Here is a 19,548-nt window from a genome sequence, read left to right on the forward strand (position 1 = left end):
AATATGCAATTCATTTTTAGTCAAAAATGTTTGATTCGTTTCATTTCATGTCAGTTTAAAAAGACAAAGAATTAGTCTGGCATATCTCGTTGAAACCTGATTTTATACAATTTAGTTCAAAGTTTTGCAAATTCACTCTTGATTCTATATTTTATAGAAACTCGATAATGTTGTAGAGATTCAAGAAACATTTCTTGAAATTTAAAAAAAATTGAGAAATAGAAGAAATGATGTTTGATTGAATGGGTTCTGCTACATGTATGCTAATAATAAATATTAATCTATACTAGGTCTGACTGTGCATGCACCTGCAGGTGCTTGTATTTAAGGCTTAATATTTTTTTTTAATTGAAACAAAAAAAAATCTTGAATCGTATCAGAGAATATTTATTCAATTTACTTGTCAATGTATTCTGGATATTCTGGATATGTTTCATTTGAACAACAATTCCATTGCACTGGGCATCCGTTTGCGTCTATTTTCTTGCAAGGAAAACCAATCAAACAAGTCATGTACATTCCCTCCTCCTCATTAAAGTCTGGACAAGGTACACATTCCCAAATGAAACATTTAGTGTTCGGGTCGTACTCATAAATTCCATAAGTGTTCGGCTCACATGGTTTCGGAAAAGATAAGCATGGAAGTGGTCGTATTATTGCATTTACGTTAACGTTCTAAGTGATCAATTTCGTTTAATTTAAAAAAAAAAAAAATCTTTTAAATTGGATTATCTAGTTTTACCTGAAGTAGAACAACACTTAGAGCTATTACGAGGATCTTCATTAGGCATGGGCGATAATGGAAATGATTATCGATAATTATCAATTATCGATAATCGATAATTATCGACTTTTTTTATCGAAATTTATCAAAAAAATATCGATAATCGATAATTATTGATATTTTGATAATTATCAAGATATCGATAATTCGATATATCGATATTTCGGTCCGAAAATCCGATATTTATCGATATATTCCGATATATCGGTATATTATCTTGAATTTTCAGATAAATATCAAAATATCGATATTTCGATAATTATCGAATTTCGATATTTTGATAATTATCGATAATTATTAAATTATCGATAACGATATGATTAATCGATTATCGATAATTTCTTTCGATTGATATTATCGATAATTTTGAACGCCTCCCATCCCTAATCTTCATGATTCGACTTTAATTTTTGTAACAAAGGTGAGACTGAAGGTAATTACCGTACTGAGCAACGTATTTATACACTCGTGTATCGAAAATTATTTTTATTAATTTATGCGCACAATTGTTATACGATCTGAAAATAGCAGAACAACTGAACCACTAAAAGTTTGCGAAAAAGATCTGTTTATTTTTCGTTGCTGTTAAGAGGGTACACTAGTACGCGAAAATTGTAGGCTATATTTGAGCGTTTCGAAATTTTTGATCGCTGATATATGGAAGTCGTTCGTTTTAAAAAAATTTACGAACGACGTTTCGAGTTAAAATAGGCCAGCTTTGAATAAAAACGCAGTTTTCTGTGAAAGTTCCATGTGCTTTAAAAATTTTAATGCAAATTTGGGGTATCGGCACACTTTTCTCAAAGTACAGATAATTGCATTGGAATGCACAACAAACATTGAAATTGAAAAAAAAAATTCTGATCACATACGCTTCAAGGAAACTAATTTGATTTTAAAATTATTTCGAAGAATTACAGTCGGAGAAAAATAAATTTCGGGATTTTAAGAGACATCATCGTTTTCATCGTTTTTCTGTATTCTCTCATTTCGCATGTTATTTCAAATGGCAATTGAGAGAATTAGAGAAATGATGATATCTCTAAAAAACCCGTAATCTATATTTCTCCGACTGTATTGTCACTTCTTTTCGGAACACTAATTAATGCGCATACTGAACTGCTTCTTGGCCAAAAATTAAAGTAAATCGCTTCATATTTGACGAACTTTCAACTTAAATGTGAGTTGAATTGTTGCGATTTGACGTTAGGCAAAACGAAAATCCATTGAAAGTGAACTATGGGTGAATGAGTGAAAAATGAAAGTGGCAAGCTTAAAACCTTACGTGGAATTTGTGTGGAAAATGACGCAAATCCACGGCAGAGTAAAATAAACCAGGCAGTAGGGGTTCACTTTCGAAACGTCAAATAAGGGACCTAATACACTGTATGAAAATGAACTCAAATGTACACTGTCAACAAATTTATTTAAAAAAAATCGAGGAAAAAAACGTTTTTGGCGTATAATAGAGCGTTATTCAATAATAAAATTACGAAAATTGGGTAAAAAATTACACGATTTTATTATTCGTTGCGAAGTTATTGTAAGGTCCATTGGTTCTTTCGTCCCAATTTATTGACCAGGAGCTTTTACGAGTTCAACAACCAACCAAACCCGTTATCATTTACGGTAACTAAAAATCGAGAGATTACTTTTCTCTGCCGACTTTGAACATTACCTCTACACGGTGTGGTTAAACAAAGTCTAATTAAAAGTGTAATGCAAAGTAATTTATTTTTCTTAATTATTATTAGTAATGATCTCCTGATCATTTCAGGCATAAAGAAAGAAAAAAGTCGGTTTTTGAGATAAATTGAATTGTGTGAAAGATTTTGGCATTTTAACAGATCTGGATCAAATATTCTTTTCTGTTTTTGTTAGTGCGTCGGGTAGCTGATGTCACTAGCTTTCCAACGATACCACTCCTTCCATGCTTCTGACACCATAGACATGTTTGTTATCAACTTTACTTTACTCTTGTAGTGTTAACAAAAGCGAATAATCAACTAGTTATTTACGTACCGAACGAAGTGAAGGCGACAAGCGAAAGAGCCTAAAATAAACCGTCCACAACTTTTCATGTAAGGGGCCGCAAATCGGTGAAAATTTCTGCAAAACCACCGTTTTTCGTCCCCGACACATGAAAATTCGTATGAATTCACAATGGCCGCCATTTTCTGACAGGGCATTGTCATTCGTTTCGGAGTTAGCGGTGGAAATAAGGATTGTGAGTTGACGTTTTACGTGTCGTTGTTGAGCGTTTTTTTTCTCTGCTATTTTTAGTCAAAAACTCGATACTTTTGAACTTAATTGTTAGTCGTAGTGGTAGTATCACTTAGTATCACGACTCTTGTTGTACATCCGTTGGAGTGTACTGTGTACCCCTACGAATTCACCGATAATCATTGGAATAATCATCGTTCGTGACATAACCTACAAATCGTCGTCATGGCATCGTTATGTAAAACCTGTACGGAACCGATTTTGAATACCGAATTCATAAAATGCGATGGATTGTGCAATCAACATTTCCACATGAAATGTGCCGGTGTAAATAAGTCGACGCTTAACGCAATTGTGGGAAACCCAAATGTACATTGGTATTGTCATACGTGTAACAATGACCGAATGGATGTTTCATCTTCAATCAACAATTTGAAACACTCGATGGACCATCTGACTCAGTCATTAGCCTCTAATTTGAGCGACTTCACGAACGGATTTAGGATAATATCAGAAAACCTTGTTGCAAATATAACCAGCCGGAGCAATCCGAATGAATCGTCAAACGTGTCAAGTCTATTATCAGTACAAGGGAGTGGATCGAAAAACAACAAAAAGCGACAACGCGATGAATCTGACGAGAATTCATTGCCACAAAAGAGAATAATTTTGGGATCTAACATGAGAGACAGATCCATTGCTGCTGTCGATTCTTCTATGGACAACGTCGTGAGAAATAGCGAACGCCGTAAAAGTGTTGTTGTTTCGAATATTGCACATAACATCACTGCTGAATACTTAACGTCATATATAGCAGCGGAGTTAAACGTTGCAATGGAATCGATTCGTGTCACACTTGTCAACAGTAAATCAACGAGAATCAACGCACTGCAATGTAGAGTATCAGCGCCTGAAAGAAATTTCAATGCTCTTATGTCACCTGAAACATGGCCAAATAGTGTTAGAATCCGTGAATATGTGTTCAAGTACCAGAATAAGAATGCAACATCGATGAACCATTTTTTAGAGAAACGAACAATGAGCCAACAACGCCAAGATTCTATTGTCAGCACGCAAGCCCCAAACGATCATTCAACGTCTCCAGCCTCCACGATGTGTATAAACGAGGAAATGTCAGAATCGGAAATGGATCCTGCGAAAGTGTCCGAACTGACCGAATAATGTCCAGCCAAGATTTTATTGACGCTACCACTCTCAGTGGTCTAATTGACAACCAGGATAAATTCGTCACTGTTTTATCACCTGTGCTACCCACCGATTCGTTTGACACCTGTGACGCTAGTCCTGAACCAGGACCTGAGAATTCATCGACAACCGATAACAGATCGCGCATAGTAATCTGTCCACCTATTAACCATCATGTGACTGATACACTTCATCAGCCGTCCGAACTTTCGCCGAATGTTGTTTTATCAACGAATGCATCGAAGCACCGTCGTCACACTTCAATTTTGTATCAGAATGTCCGCGGTCTGCGCACGAAAACAAAGGAATTCAAATTGTCGTCGACCGGATGCGATCATGACGCCCTAGCTTTGACTGAGACTGGCCTACATCCTGGTATTAACGACGGTGAGTTATTTGACATTAACGATTTTTGTGTTCACAGATGTGATAGGTCAGAGTTAAATAGTAACCATGCGAGGTTTGGTGGTGTGCTAGTGGCTGTCAAGTCTTATATCCAGAGTGAAAAAGTTGTCGTTCCGCATGTTGATGATGTGGAGCTCGTGACCGTTAGAATGCGATTTCATAATATGTCTGTATACGTGTGCTGTGCGTATATACCGTCTTGCTCTCCCGTGGCAGTCTATCACCGTTATGCTGAGGCTTTGCAGCAGATTATTGACTTCATCGATTTAAATGTTGAAGACAGGCTTTGTGTCTTAGGAGACTTTAATATGACTAATGTGGATTGGGTTCCTTGTCCTGTCGACGATGGCTCCGTGTCAGATGGTATGACGCATGCGGCGAATGTTCTGTTGCCTTGTGATATTGACACGAGCGCCCACGCTGATGTTATATATTGCCTGTTGGGATCCGGATTGAGCCAGGTCAATAGTGTTCGCAATTTCCAGCAGAGACTGCTAGACTTCGTTTTTTGTAGCGACCCGTGTGAAGTTACCGTTACCGCGTCCGCTTCTCCTCTCGTTAAAGAAGACGACTATCACAAGCCTATCGTTGTTGATTTTGACTCGTACGCGGTTGAGTCCGTTACTTTTGATGCTGATGTGAATGAATATAACTTTAGAAGAGCCGACTTTGTCGGTCTCGACGGCTATTTGTCGTCGATTAACTGGGAAGAAGAATTGACTGGCGATGACGTCGACGTTTTAGTTGATCGCTTTTATGAGTTGCTGGCTGTCGGATTTGCGCGTTGTGTTCCGCTTAAGAGGAAGTCGTCTGGTTCGCACCCTCCTTGGTATAGTGCGACGCTCTTGAGTTTGAAAAATAAGCGTAGCCGTGCCCACAAGCGTTACAGAGAGTCGGGTGATCGGAACAGTTTTATTGAGTTTTGCTCTCTGAGGAACCGATTTGACGCTGCACAGTCTCGTGCCTTTCAGTCGTATCTGGATAAGACGCAACAGGATTTGGCTGTTGATCCGTCAAAGTTTTGGAAATACGTGAATGATTTGGGCAGAACGTCTTCTTACCCTGGCCTAATGCATAGAGGGAACGACCGTACAACGGATATGCAGAGAAAATGCGATCTCTTCGCGGATTTCTTTAGTGACGTGTTCGTTAGTGATGCAGCTACGACTAACCGGACTTTTGGCTTGGCAAAAAGTGTCGATATTGGATCGATGACGTTAGACGAACGACAAGTCAGTGACGCGCTGAAAGGTATTGATACGACGAAAGGTGACGGCCCTGACAATATTTCGCCTCTCCTGTTAAAGAATTGCGCTGATGTGTTGTGTTCACCGTTGCTCCGCATTTTTAACTTGTCGTTGGTTAGCCACTTTCCAAATCGCTGGAAAGAGTCGTATGTTGTCCCGGTTTTTAAAAGTGGTTCGAAGTCTGACGTTGAGTGCTATCGTGGTGTAGCAATACTGCCGACATTTGGTAAGCTCTTTGAGTCCATTGTGTGTAAGGTTTTGGCCGTTAAGTTCAAGAAAGTGATTTCGTTGTCGCAACATGGCTTCATGAAAGGTCGCTCCGCTTCTACCAACCTTTTGGAGTTTGTCAGCGAAGCTGTTCGTGTGGTAGAGCGTGGTCATCAGGTCGATGTGTTGTATACTGACGTGCAGAAGGCATTTGATAGGGTGAGACACGATCTTCTGATTTGCAAGCTGAATGAACTTGGTATGCACTCATCGATGTTGCAATGGTTACGGACATACCTCAGTGGTCGTAGTCAGTACGTGAATCTCATGGGATGGAAGTCGCGTTCGTTTTTTGCTACCTCCGGTGTGCCACAAGGCAGCCATCTCGGCCCTTTGTTGTTCCTGATATTTTTCGATGACGTGACGAAGGTCATTAAGTCGAAATGCGGCTTGTATGCTGACGATTTGAAAATTTATCGTGCTGTTAGATCGCTCAGCGACAGTTTGGCCTTGCAACAGGATCTGACGGCGCTTCGTGCATGGTGTGTTGATAATTGCTTGTCCCTGAATGTAGGCAAGTGTAAGTCGATGTCTTTCTTCAGAGTCCGTAATCCGGCTCGATTCCGATATTCAATCGATGGGATTGTCGTTCAGCGTGTGACTGAGATTCGTGATCTAGGTGTTACGTTCACTGAGAATTTGTCGTTCTGTCGGCATATTGAAGTTGCTGTAGCGAAGGCGTATTCCATGCTCGGTTTCGTTAAGAGGATATGTCGCGACTTCCGTAATGTCGAAGCTCTCAAGAGCGTTTACTTTGCACACGTCAGGTCACACTTGGAGTACGCGTCGGTCGTTTGGTCGCCGTTCTATCAGAGTCATTCCGACAAGGTTGAATCGGTACAAAAGAAGTTCTTGATCTATGCTCTGAGGAGAACTGTCAGAAGAGATCCACAATATCGCCTTTCGCCGTATGTCACCAGGTGCCAGTCTGTCGGTATTGAGAGTTTGTCGCGGAGACGTATCAACTTGTCAGCTATGTTCGTCTTTGATCTTCTGAGTGGCCGTGTTGATGCTCCTAACTTGCTCGCGAATGTGTCAAGGAGTTCGTCGGGTAGATCTCTGAGGAATGTCCGTTATCTGGTGCTCGAGCATCATCGGTCAAATTATGGTTTGTTCGAACCCATGAATTATGCCTCGAGGAGTTTTAACGTGTTCGCGCATCTGTACTCACCGTTGTTGAGTCGTTTGTCCTTCAAGACATTAGTGAGAGCTTTTGGTTTGACTGACGAGGTTTTGAAGAGAAACGGGTTCTTGTTGCGTGTGACTTGACGGTCTAAATCTTGTCTATTTAATCAACCCAACAACGTACATTATTACAATTTGATTTTGCGTCACTGATATGTGAATTCTCTTTTTTTTCATTCACATGTTTCGCCATCTGCGCTGTGGACTCCACGTGTTTCACCGTTCCATCCATATGTACGACATCGTAACATAGCAGAAGGCGTATGGAAGCTCCGACGGGTCGACTGGGCCAACATACTGCCTCCGGTTTCTGCTTCAGCGGCAACATTGAGTTTAGTTTAACATTTTGCCGCCTTATGTATTTTGAGTTGATATGACGCGACGTTATTGTATGTATTCATTGTCGCCAGCCAGTTAGCATATATTGCCGTTGGTTTAGGATATAAAAATAAAATAAAAAAAAAAAATTCTCGTCAAAAAAGCTGACGTTCTTTAATTAAGTTTTCAATTGTTTAGCCTGTGGGGAATATCGGATTACAATGGAAAACGCAGCATAATTGTTGATTGATCTTTTGATGTTTTTTGAGCGAATTGCTTCATTTGAATTACGGTAGACGGCAAGCATATCATTCGAGTTATTGAATCTATTACTTCATTCTATTTTAGTATTTTCAATATGTTGAAATGAAATCTTTGACTTCATCTGTTTTAGCACGTAATTTGACATTATAAAGATAATGTTAGCTAGAGCATGTAATCGTGGAAATGTTTTCTTTTATGGATTTTCTAGAATTTTCGCGATTTTTGATATTCACAAAAAATCATGAAAATTCGAGGAAACATTTTCGAGATTATAACAGAGCTTATTCTTATATTTTATCATCGTTGGCGGCAAGCATATTTTAACAGTTTTATTATCTGATCTATTACTTCATTGGAAAAGGCTCGCTGCACACGGTGCAAATAGTCACTTTATAATACTTTGACTATTTGCACACGGTGCAAATAGTCACTTTATAATACTTTGGCTATTTGCACACGGTGCAAATAGTCTCTTTATAATACAGTTGCTATTTGCACCGTGTGCAGCGAGCCTTTTCCAAGTCTTTAACCATTTCTAGAAACTGAATCTGTTCCAAAGTTGACCAACGTGACTATTTGCACACTGAAGAACTTGGTACCAGAAACTGTATTTATTTCACGGAAACCGAAAATTGTCAATTTTAGTAACTTATATTATTGAAACATTTTCATATTACATATATTTCGGTAAGAAAATTGTTAAGAAAAAGCCATAAATGAAAAAAAATAATAATTCGGCCAGCCAACTGAAAAGGCTGCAAGAAAATTTACAACGATTCATGAAAAATACAAGTGAATCAGCTTGCAAGTATCTTTCAATTTCAATCGATAAATAGTTCAAGAAATAGTTAACGTTACGAAAATCTACCCAGTACATCAGAAAAAGGAGTGACATTTTCTTTTACAAAATGTAACAATGAAGAGTATTACTCCTTCTATAAAATGCTTCGAAAAAGGTGTGATATTTCCTTTTACAAAATGTAACAATGAAGGGGTAATACTTCCTTCTACAAAATGCTACGACAAAGAAGTGATACTTCCTTCCTTACAAAATGCTCCGAAAAAGTTGTGATATTTTCCTTTTACAAAATGTAACAATGAGTGTTACTCCTTCTATACAAGGAGTGATATTTCATTTTACAAAATTCTTCGAAAGACAATATTAACGAAGTGAGTGAAGCTTACTTTTAGTGTGCAAATAGTCTCTTCATAATACTTTGGCTATTTGCACACGGTGCAAATAGAAACTGTATTATAAAGAGACTATTTGCACCGTGTGCAAATAGCCAAAGTATTATAAAGTGCAAATAGCATCAACCTAAAGACTTTCCAAATGATTACCTACATTTGATTCTGCTAGGCGCACAAAAGACATGGACGATGGAAAAAATTATTATAAGAAATTATCGGCTGATCAGACTGCTTCAGTTGATTCAGTTGTAAAAACTATTGCACAAAGAGAGCCATCAGAATTTGCGAGGACTGTTTGAAGTACTGGAAAGGAACGGAATTCCGAATTTCCATTTTTATACTGGACCCGTGATCTTGAAAGGCATCTTATCCCCTCAAAACTATAACAATTTTCTCGCTCTACATTGTGCAGTCCGTATATGTTCGAGTTCCTTCGTTGATTCACATTTACACGTCGCAGAAAAACTTTTTAAATTTTTCGCCGAAATATATGGATGACAAAGCGTCAGCTACAGAATTTATAACATTGTACACATTCCCAGGAACGTCGAACGTTTTTGAAAGTTGGACTCGTTTCGTTGCTTTGCCACAGAGACAAAATTGACTTTTTGAAGAAACTGTTAGGGACAGCACATAACGACATAAGCCACTCGAACAGGCTATAAATCATTTGGCTGAAATGGACATTTTAGATCCAAAAGAAAGAAAAAGCATCGAACTGAAACTTGTGAAGAAACACACAGATGATCATGATGCTTATGAATTACTTTTCTTTAAAGACGTGAGAATCGACATTTTGGACAAAAGTAAGTGGTTGCTAACCGAAAGCAATGACATTGTTGAGTTTCAGAAAGACAAATACTTGGAGGGTCGTCTGGTTATATTTGGCTCAAAAATCAAACAGAAACATGATTTTTACGAGATGTTACTGAAGTCTTCCTTGCTTCATATTTAAGCTTCAAATGGAAAGACCGAAGTGCCTCAAATATACGATTTAACATCCATAAAAACTAAAATGTTTGCCGTGTCTTCTGAGGGTGGACGCTCTAATACTCAAGAAGGAGGAATAGATGGGAAGCGAAGGCTGCAATGGTTCGTTCGAGGGTTGCCTGAGCGGTATCAAAATCTGCGACGCTTGACAATAGACAATAGACAAATTTATCCTTGGTGCCAATATCTTCAGGCAACACCAATCTTGCCAAAAATCGAATCAGTCACTGTCATGGCTATGGTTCACATGACAGACGTCGTGAAGATTTATTATCAGCAAAGTGGTTTTTACAAAGGGAATTGGACAATCCTTGCGAGCACAGGGCTCACATAATGGAGAAAAGAATGTAAAAGAACAAAAATAAACTTTGCTTCGTTCGAATATAGAGAACGCTTGTTGAAAGTGATCGTGGGTATTTTACGTTAGATATGGATAATATATAAAAAGAAAGATTCTAACAACGTAAGAAAACTTGAAGATTTGGCGATTCCCGCATATCTTTCTTCAATTTTTCAATCAAAAAATTTATCAAATGTTTTATTAGGTCAACTGAATTTGGACATTGTTGACACCGAAATCAAAAAATTGATTGATGATCTGCCGTCCAGCCTGGTACCAGACACAGAAGCAAAACGTGAAAACCAAACAAATTGGGATTACCCGAATATGAAATTAATTTTCGAAACATTGTTGAGCAATGCTGACCAAACAGATAGAGCGCGCTTACTTGCATCATCCAAAAACGAATCGTCAAAGTGGTTGCAAGTGATACCGTCGTCTGAGTTGGGCCTACTTTTGAACAACAATACAGCTCGAATTGCGATTGCCATACGTTTGGGAGGGAAAGTATGCGAAAAACACACTTGCCTATATGGAAAAACTGTCGAAGAAAACGGCCACCACGGCTTATCATGCATTAGGAGCGCTGGCAGAATTCCGAGACATGTAGGATTCAATAAAATAACCTTGAATGCCTTATCTAAAATCGATTTCCCGAGCATGCTAGAACCGCCTGGAATAAGCAGATCGGACGGAAAGCGCGTTGACGGTGTAACCATCACTCCATGGGAACGAGGAAAATCTTTGATTTGGGATGCTACAGTTAGCGACACCGTTGCTCCATCATACCTGGCCCAATCAGCGAAAATCGCTGGCTCGGTCGCAGATCAATCTGAACGTCATAAACATAATCACTACATGGCATTGAAACGTGACTACATATTCACTCCTATCGCTTTCGAAACGTTCGGGCCAATGGGAGAGGACACTAAGAAATTCATAAATAAAATCGGAAAACTGTTGCAACAAAAAACTGGAGAAAAGCGCTCGACAAATTTCTTGATACAACAATATTCAATAGAAATTCAGAGAGGAAACTGTGCATCAATTTTGAAAACGTTTGAAAATGACGATGCTAATGCCGTTTCAAACATATTTGATTTGTTATAAATCTAAAAACTAATTAGAATAAGTTCTTTATAAAAAAAAAAAAAAAAAAAAAAAACGTAATCGATGAGTTTTTCTGTAATATGTAAAAGTCCCAGCAATCTAGAAAACAATTCTTAGACATCAAAGTCTTTGAATGAAAAAATATTGAAAAAAGGAAAATGGATTCAGAAAATCTATCGTTTACACATTGGTGGTATTACTATGAGGAGGAGGCGGTTTCAGGAAATGAATCGCAATTGAAAATCTGGTTGTGATTATTCTGTACATTACAGAATACTATAGTAGAGAAACGTATGGTCGAGGCCATCATCCACCAACCACTCCATCAACCGAATCACGACAAATTCATGAACCTCACTCAGGCAGACATTACTAACAATGGTTAGCTTCGCAGTAAATTTTTTTTTATAGGTAACTTTACAATACTATGACAAGGCATATCGCTCTTATACAAGTTAAAGAAAATAGATGCGCACTGCGCACACACTTCCTTGACCGAAACCATATTATTCAGCACCCTAGGTCTTGGGGAAGCCAAAGGAAGCCGATTCTCCATATCGTATCGTAGGCGGAGGACAAATCAATAAGTAACCTTCACTGTGGTTTGTCATTGCCAGCAATTGCTCAACATACACCCGATTTTCTCTGAATCCCGCTTGATCATCAGGAAGAACATTATCGATCGGCGACTTGATTTCAAGTAATAAAGCTTTGATAGACTGAAAATATTTCAAGTACCACAACGACCACAACCCTCGGTCCAATACCTTAATTGGATTTTCAGCCGGACCAATATACGCCGAGAGATTTTTAAGGCTTTGAAAGCATGAGACATCGTTAATTTTCGAGGGTCATTTTGCCACTTTACTTCAGGACGAACACAGTAAAAACGTTCGGAAGAACTGTGTGTACGTGCGTAGCTGCACGCACGATCCTGACAAAATCAAATTATATCCAAATTTACAACAATTGCAAAAAAAGAAGTAATTAACTTCGTGGTCAGCTAAAATATACATATTATGGACAAAAGCGTCTCATTCTTTGCATTTAACAAAAAGCATGACATTCCGACGGGTACATTTAATCCCTGATGGAAATAAAATAAGGCCATTAAATCATATCTGGCTTTGTAATTTCTATAGAAATGTACAACCAAAATGGAAGTACCTGTAGCTTTTGCAACATTATAAACTAATTAACGAGACTTACTGAAACCTAACCAAAACTTACAAAAATAGAAACGCCGGAGTAATAAACATTTATTACGCTACCTGTTTGTGTAAGAGTTTTTAGCTTTGCTTTCTCTCTTTTCTTATTTCTTTCGTCTTTCGCCCGAAGTCAAAGGATTATGCGTATATGTGTATGTGTGTAAAAGAGACGAATGGTATAAGTAGGAAAAAATCATTGTTGGTGTAAGTTTCGTCCATTATAAAGATGAAGTCTGTCCTTGTCAGTGTATATGTGTTGTGTAATGTTTATAGCAAATATTTGTTGCAAGTAAAGCAGTAGTATTGGTGAGCGTTTTGACCGTAAGTCAGGATTTAAGTTGAGACGACTTAATCGTAAATTTACTTTCGAGGTGAAAAGACCTGTTCAGTACAGCAGAGATATTTTCAAAGTATTTTGGAAAATTTAGACAAAACAAAAGTGAGGTGAATAAATTAGCAGCAAAACAAAAAGGATAATTAGCAGCATAGCATCATGGAATCAAACAAGTTAAAAAATGTAAGTTAATCAATTTAATTTAAAAATTCTGATTCCAATAGATGTAACAATTTTTTTCTCTTTCAGATTGTGCCCCTCAACATCGAGATCGTTGCCATCGATCCGGATCACGTCTATTCATCCGAAAATGAAGATAGCGACTATAGTGACTGCAGTGATAGCGAAGCTGAAACCAGAAACTACGCAACGGAGCGCAATATCAGCAAAAACCCTGAAGCTCAGCCCACATCCGAGCCACAGTCATCAGAATCACAAACAGCCACCGACTCTCCTCAACCAATGTCATATATGTCAAGATCCAACGAAAGGAATGAGAATGACACCACACCTATAACCGACTTACCCACATCAGATGTACTCACACCAGACGTGCTCTTATCAGACGATCCAGCCACATCAGATACGCTCACGCCAGATGAACCAGACGAACCTGTCGAATTGATTGACGGTTTGTTCGACTTTGTCACATTCAACATCGACGAAGACGTTGTACTAAAGGATGTGGAAGAAGATGGCAAACATTTCAGCTTAGAGGCGTACCTCACCGATCAGAGCGAATCGCCGACTTCATCTTCACAAGAAAACGCCAAATCATCCATTTCATCTTCACCAGGAAGCAGTGCACCACCGATCTCGTCATCACAGGAAAAGCCGCTAAACAATTCAAAGGGCGAAACGACAGTGAGCAGTACTGGGTTTGGAATAGGTCAAGGGAAAAATTTCGCAGCGCTCATGAAATGCTACAACAAGGATAAGCCAGTGTTTCACCAATCGAAAGGAGATACAGAAAATAAACTGAAGGCCTTGGCTAAATCGGTTAAAGATAATAGAACGCCCAAAGAAAGAGACGTGAAAATGACCAAAGACAAGGACCTGAAACAAATCAGAGAAAAGCACCTGAAACCGGTCAAACGGGAAGATGTGAGAACAGTCAAAGTAAAACAAGCGAAACTAGTCAAAGAGAAGGACGTGAAACCGATCAAAATAGAAAACGTCAAGCCAGCCAAAGAAAAACTAGTCAAAGAGAAGGATCTGAAACCGACAAATGGACAAGGCGTGAAATTATTGAAAGAGGAAAAAGTCAAATCAGGCGGAGAAAATAAGCTGAAACCATCCAAAGGCGAAGTGAAAACCTGCGACGAAAATAAAGAGCAAATTGGCCAAAAGATTTATAAAAAGATGGAAAATCATTCCAGTGCATGGAACACTCACATCGCCACTCAGAATTCACCAAACTGTGCTGAAGAAGTAAATAACAACCTGGATGATTTTACAAAAGCAATTTTGGCTTCAATGGCTGTAGCGCAAAGAAAACCAAATCTAGAAAAACGACGCAATTCAAAAACGAGAAAGCGAATTTTCCATGTTCAAGAGCATTCGCTTAAATTTCAACAATTTTTGAACGACAAACGAGAAAAGCCAAAGATGAACGTGCTTGAACCGTCAATGACACAAAAATGCAGTAATCGTATCCCAACATTACCGAACGGCAAAATACCAAACACTACAAATGCTAACAACGAACACTTGAAGATGCCACCACAGCTACAACAAAACATCAGAAATGCCAATAGTGTTGCGTTGAAGACCCATCCGCAGCAACAACGCCAAAATATTGATATCGAAAACCTGCCACCAACTGAAAACTCCAACACCATTGAAGTGAAGACGTCGCCGCAACAACAACACCAAAATATTAAAACCGAAAACTGTGCACCAACTGATCATAAAGAAGCGCCGGCCGGTACTCGCAAAATCAGCATCCACGAGTATCTCAACCGGAAAAGATCCCACCAATCTTCCAATAATGGTTCGGGCGTTGACATTGATTCGAATATTCCGACAAAGAAAAGAATATCCATAAATGAATATATGAAACGTAAGGTGCAGCATGAAGGTTCACATCAGTAAGTGTTTTATTTGCTCAATTAATTTCATTGATTGTTATACCCATCCAGATAGATAACGGTATTCTCTTTATTACAGATACACTCCATCAAACATCGCACCAGTTACGAATGTGGCCATATCCTCAAAAATGTGATTTTAGAATGTAAGAAAATAATTGTACGACATGCAGTTGTAAATTGTTTTTATGTAAAATATATTACTTGTAAGAAATGATTCATGATTTATTACTTTTATGCGTCTATATCGGCTCAATGCTCATACATCCATACACTCATCAATTGTTCCCATTTGCAATAGTCTCGAGGATGTTTCTCACTAACTTTTTCATTTATTTCACCTTTTTAGACAATCTGAAAAAGTGATGAAATATTTCCATGAACAAGACAAGATCTGCTGTTTCAACCTCAGGTGTTAACAGCGGTCTTAAGCCAGTGTGGTCTGCACATCGTCAGTTGCTACAATTAACACCCTTTGCACGACAGTGAAAACTTTACTTTCGAGATTTAAAGTTTTTTCAAACTAATTACCATCGACTGATGGAGGCTCGGACAGATGTGAAGCTGCTATGAAATTCATTCCCAAACGCAGCAAAATTTGGTAAAACTTGAACACAAAACGGAAATCAAAGACGAATGCACCGGGATGGTTTGTTTTCCAAATTGACAAATAAAAGAAAAAGATACAGTTCAACCAATGTCTTTTTCAACATCATTTGACATATCGGCCAATTGTATTATTTGTAATTTTTTTCGTTCAAACATCACGAATTGTAGAAAATGATCGGACCAGTTATTGGATCGTGTATTTCTATCAGCTGTTCGGTGCCATTTTTTGCCACACATTGGTTCGCTTGGACAATTTTCAGATCTACTGCATGATTTGTTGCACAGCTCAAATCGAGATATTGAAATACCGCGTGGAGAAAATTGGCTACGACACATTTAGCCACTACAAAATGTCGAAGAATCCTGCAAAAGACTCAAATCACGACATACAACTGCTGGAGTGTCTAAAACATCACAAATTTATAATGAGGCGAGTAGCGTTTAATGGAAGAAGAAGAAGAAGGGCTTAATGGAAGGTCAACATGTCTATCTACCACACATTTGCATACATTTTCAGATTCATCTCAAATATAGAGCGAGTGTTCAGCATTCCATTCTTGTTTCAATTGTTTTGTAGCAGCGTTATTTTCTGCGTGACCGGATTCCGCATAATAATGGTGCGATCATTTTTGTTTTATATGTAAAAACAACATTCGACTCGTCATAGCAACCAATGAAAGTATATAACAGGTATGGCCAATCGAAAAATTCATCTTAAACGCACTCACAATGTGTGTCAAAATAATATGAAAATGAGTGTGTCTCATGGCGGAAATCAAATTTTTATGTACTCCGGGTGGGTGATAGACCATACCTGTTTTACACTTTCATTGATAGCAACTCAATCGCTCATTCACGCCGTAAGTGCGCCTGAGAATTTGAATTTTAAGTGAACGAATTTAACGCTTCCTTATGAGAATGGGTCGATCTTACTCTGGCTCGCTCCTTCTTGAATATTGTAGCGCTCTTATGGCGTGAATTTGTGGTTGTGAAAAGTAATATTAATTTTACGAATTCTCAACAGATGGAAGACGACACCATCACTCTGGCATATTACGTTTGCTTTTTCGGCGTTTTCCTAAACGAGATATTTTTACCGTGCTATTTCGGCACCCTGCTAACGTTAACAAATGATGGTATGACCGTTGCACTTTATTCATCGAACTGGCCCGATCTATCACAGTCGTTTAAGAGAACTATGATATTGTTTCTCGAATACCTGAAACGGCCGAAGGTAATGAAAACCGGAAAGATATTCACACTCACGGTAACACATTATGAGTGAAGTTGGCAGTGTCTGATACAATTAAAATGATTGATTTTTCCATAGGTGATCAACAGATCTTACAGCATGTTTGCCGTTCTCCGGAATTTAGTGAAATAATTTTACATTTTTGTTCAAGAGGTTCTGAATGTGTCCTTACAATAAAGATAATTGAAACATTTGGTCAATGTCAGTTTGTGTTACTGTTTAATCACACAAAAACTGGAAATAACTCTTGAAAGAGGAAGGAATGACCCAAGTCGATCACTGCGGGAACTATTATGATCTTTAAATATATACCATAACTCGATGATAAATGCATCTCTCTCTTTTTCGTGACATATTTTCGATTGCATCGATGAAAGGTTTCTTAAACGTTGCATCGAAGTAAAAATGAAATATTACTACAACGTTGTTGCAACTTTCCTGCGACGTACTTGCAACATTGCTGCAACGTTCTTGCAACATTATTGCAACGCTGATATGTTTTAAAATTTACTAATAAAAATTGGTTTAAATTAACTTGGGCGGTTAATCTTAGTAGCCTACGGTTTTTGTTTTTTTTGAAAAGATCAGCCAAATTTAGATCGGCTTTATCAAAGTGTTCAGAGTTTTGTGCCACATTTCCCTACAAATCCCTACAAAAAATTCTAAGTCTCCATTGTGCATTCCCTAACCTTTATGCAGAACACATTGAAAATGTACCGCTGTAAATTACCGAAAAACATGAGCCGATCGAAGAAAGTGTATCTTGTAATTAAAGAAAACTTGGGGACGAATTACGCCACTACATCAGATTTACGAAATCGTGGTCAATCGAGAAGTTCAGAAAAATAAACATTTGCAAAATATCGTGCAAAATGAACCTCTTTACAATTAATATTCCAATTATTAGCTTTTCGAACGACGATAATTGGCATTGGAGTAACTATGAGCGCGATCTCGAGTCCGATAACGACGATTATCATTTAAGCACATGGAACAGTGATATATGTGCCTAGGCTCTTACGTTTAAAGTTAAAACCATCAAACAAACAATTTGTTGTTCAAAATCCCACGTTCTCGTGACACCACAAACATTCCGAAGGATGAACTCTATTAAAAACACCAAAAAATAGATCGATTGTTGAAGTTTGTGGTGGCAGCTACTGGCACAATGGAATCAATTTAGAGTTAATTTATTCTGTAAAAACGAAAATTCCAAAAGAAATTGAGCCCATGTTGGATAGTCCTCCGATCAGTAAAAGTTCGAAGAGTCAATTTTGGCCGATTATCGGTCAAATTCATGGGAGTTGGCTACGAGCCATTTTTATCGGTATTTTTCATGGCTACTCTAAGCCGAATGATGCAAATGATTATCGCGATCAAGTGCCAGGCTGTATAGGTTTGTTCCAAGTAACTGTAAACACGAAATTTGACTGGCCGCACGAACACGATTTCATCCACAGAGCTCGGTTTTCATACAAATATTGATGAGGTTATGTCTCTATGGATGAAATTTGACAGTAGTTTGACAATTCGTATGGCCGTGGAACAGACCTATACTTTGGGCCGATTTCATACAAAAATTCACCTACACTGATGATTCTTGTCGTCTTGATGATGTGGTGAAATGTTTTACATGTAAAATCATCAGAAGTGGTGTGTTCCCGCGTATGTAATAAAATGGCGGTCCGCGTGACCTCTTCAAAGCATACAGCCTTGGATCAAGTGTCGTTGTTTCTAATGTGACGCACCAACAAAAGCATTTATAAATTGTACTGTCTCTCACAATGGGTATTTCGCATGAAATTTCTGTTGTGTGGAAGGAACCTACGCTTAAAATCGCATGTCCTTTGCTGAGTACGACTGTCCTTCACGTTCTGACAAAAGTTTTCGTGATGAAGAAGAACATCAGAGAGGATAGTCAACTTTGGAACAGATTCAGTTTCTAGAAATGGTTAAAGACTTGGAAAAGGCTCGCTGCACACGGTGCAAATAGTCACTTTATAATACTTTGGCTATTTGCACACGGTGCAAATAGTCTCTTGAAAAAAACAGTTGCAATTTGCACCGTATGCAAATAGCCAAAGTATTATGAATGAATGAATGAATTTCCTTTTATTGATGTCTACTATCTTCTAGCCGACATTGAATACAAGATCAAAAAGAGTACAAAAAAAGATAAAAAAAGAGCAATCCAAAAACAAACAAGTAAATCAAAAACAACAGCTATACCGCTAGCCGGCTGGTAGAAAGAACAAAACGAAAAAATAGCAAAAAAGGAATATCACAAATAATAACAAAAATAGCCAAAAATGGCATCGTCTAAATTCAAAAAGTAAAAAATAATCAAAGTTAGCCAGAAATGGCACTGTCTAAACTAAAACGAAAACTTAAGTTTCTTAAAGAAAGAAAACGGAAGTTTAACAGAAAAAAATAACTCAAACAAACTCAATATAACACCTAACAGGTAGCAAAAGTGCCGAACGTCGAATCATCGAGTTCCGTTACAAAGCGTCGAAATTCGCGGG

General features: G+C 38.1%; 1 protein-coding gene across 1 annotated transcript; it reads left to right on the forward strand.

Moving 5' to 3' along the window:
* The first annotated feature begins 3,898 nt into the window (after window positions 1–3,898).
* LOC119072613 lies at window positions 3,899–7,723 on the forward strand. Its single transcript, XM_037177867.1, has 2 exons — window positions 3,899–4,600; window positions 7,574–7,723. Exons 1-2 carry the CDS (start codon window positions 4,189–4,191, stop codon window positions 7,657–7,659), a joined length of 498 nt encoding a protein of 165 aa, XP_037033762.1. The 5' UTR covers window positions 3,899–4,188; the 3' UTR covers window positions 7,660–7,723.
* The last annotated feature ends 11,825 nt before the right edge of the window (window positions 7,724–19,548 follow it).

This window comes from Bradysia coprophila (assembly GCF_014529535.1).
Source record: "Bradysia coprophila strain Holo2 chromosome IV unlocalized genomic scaffold, BU_Bcop_v1 contig_84, whole genome shotgun sequence".
In the NCBI taxonomy this organism is placed as follows: Eukaryota; Metazoa; Arthropoda; class Insecta; order Diptera; family Sciaridae; genus Bradysia; species Bradysia coprophila.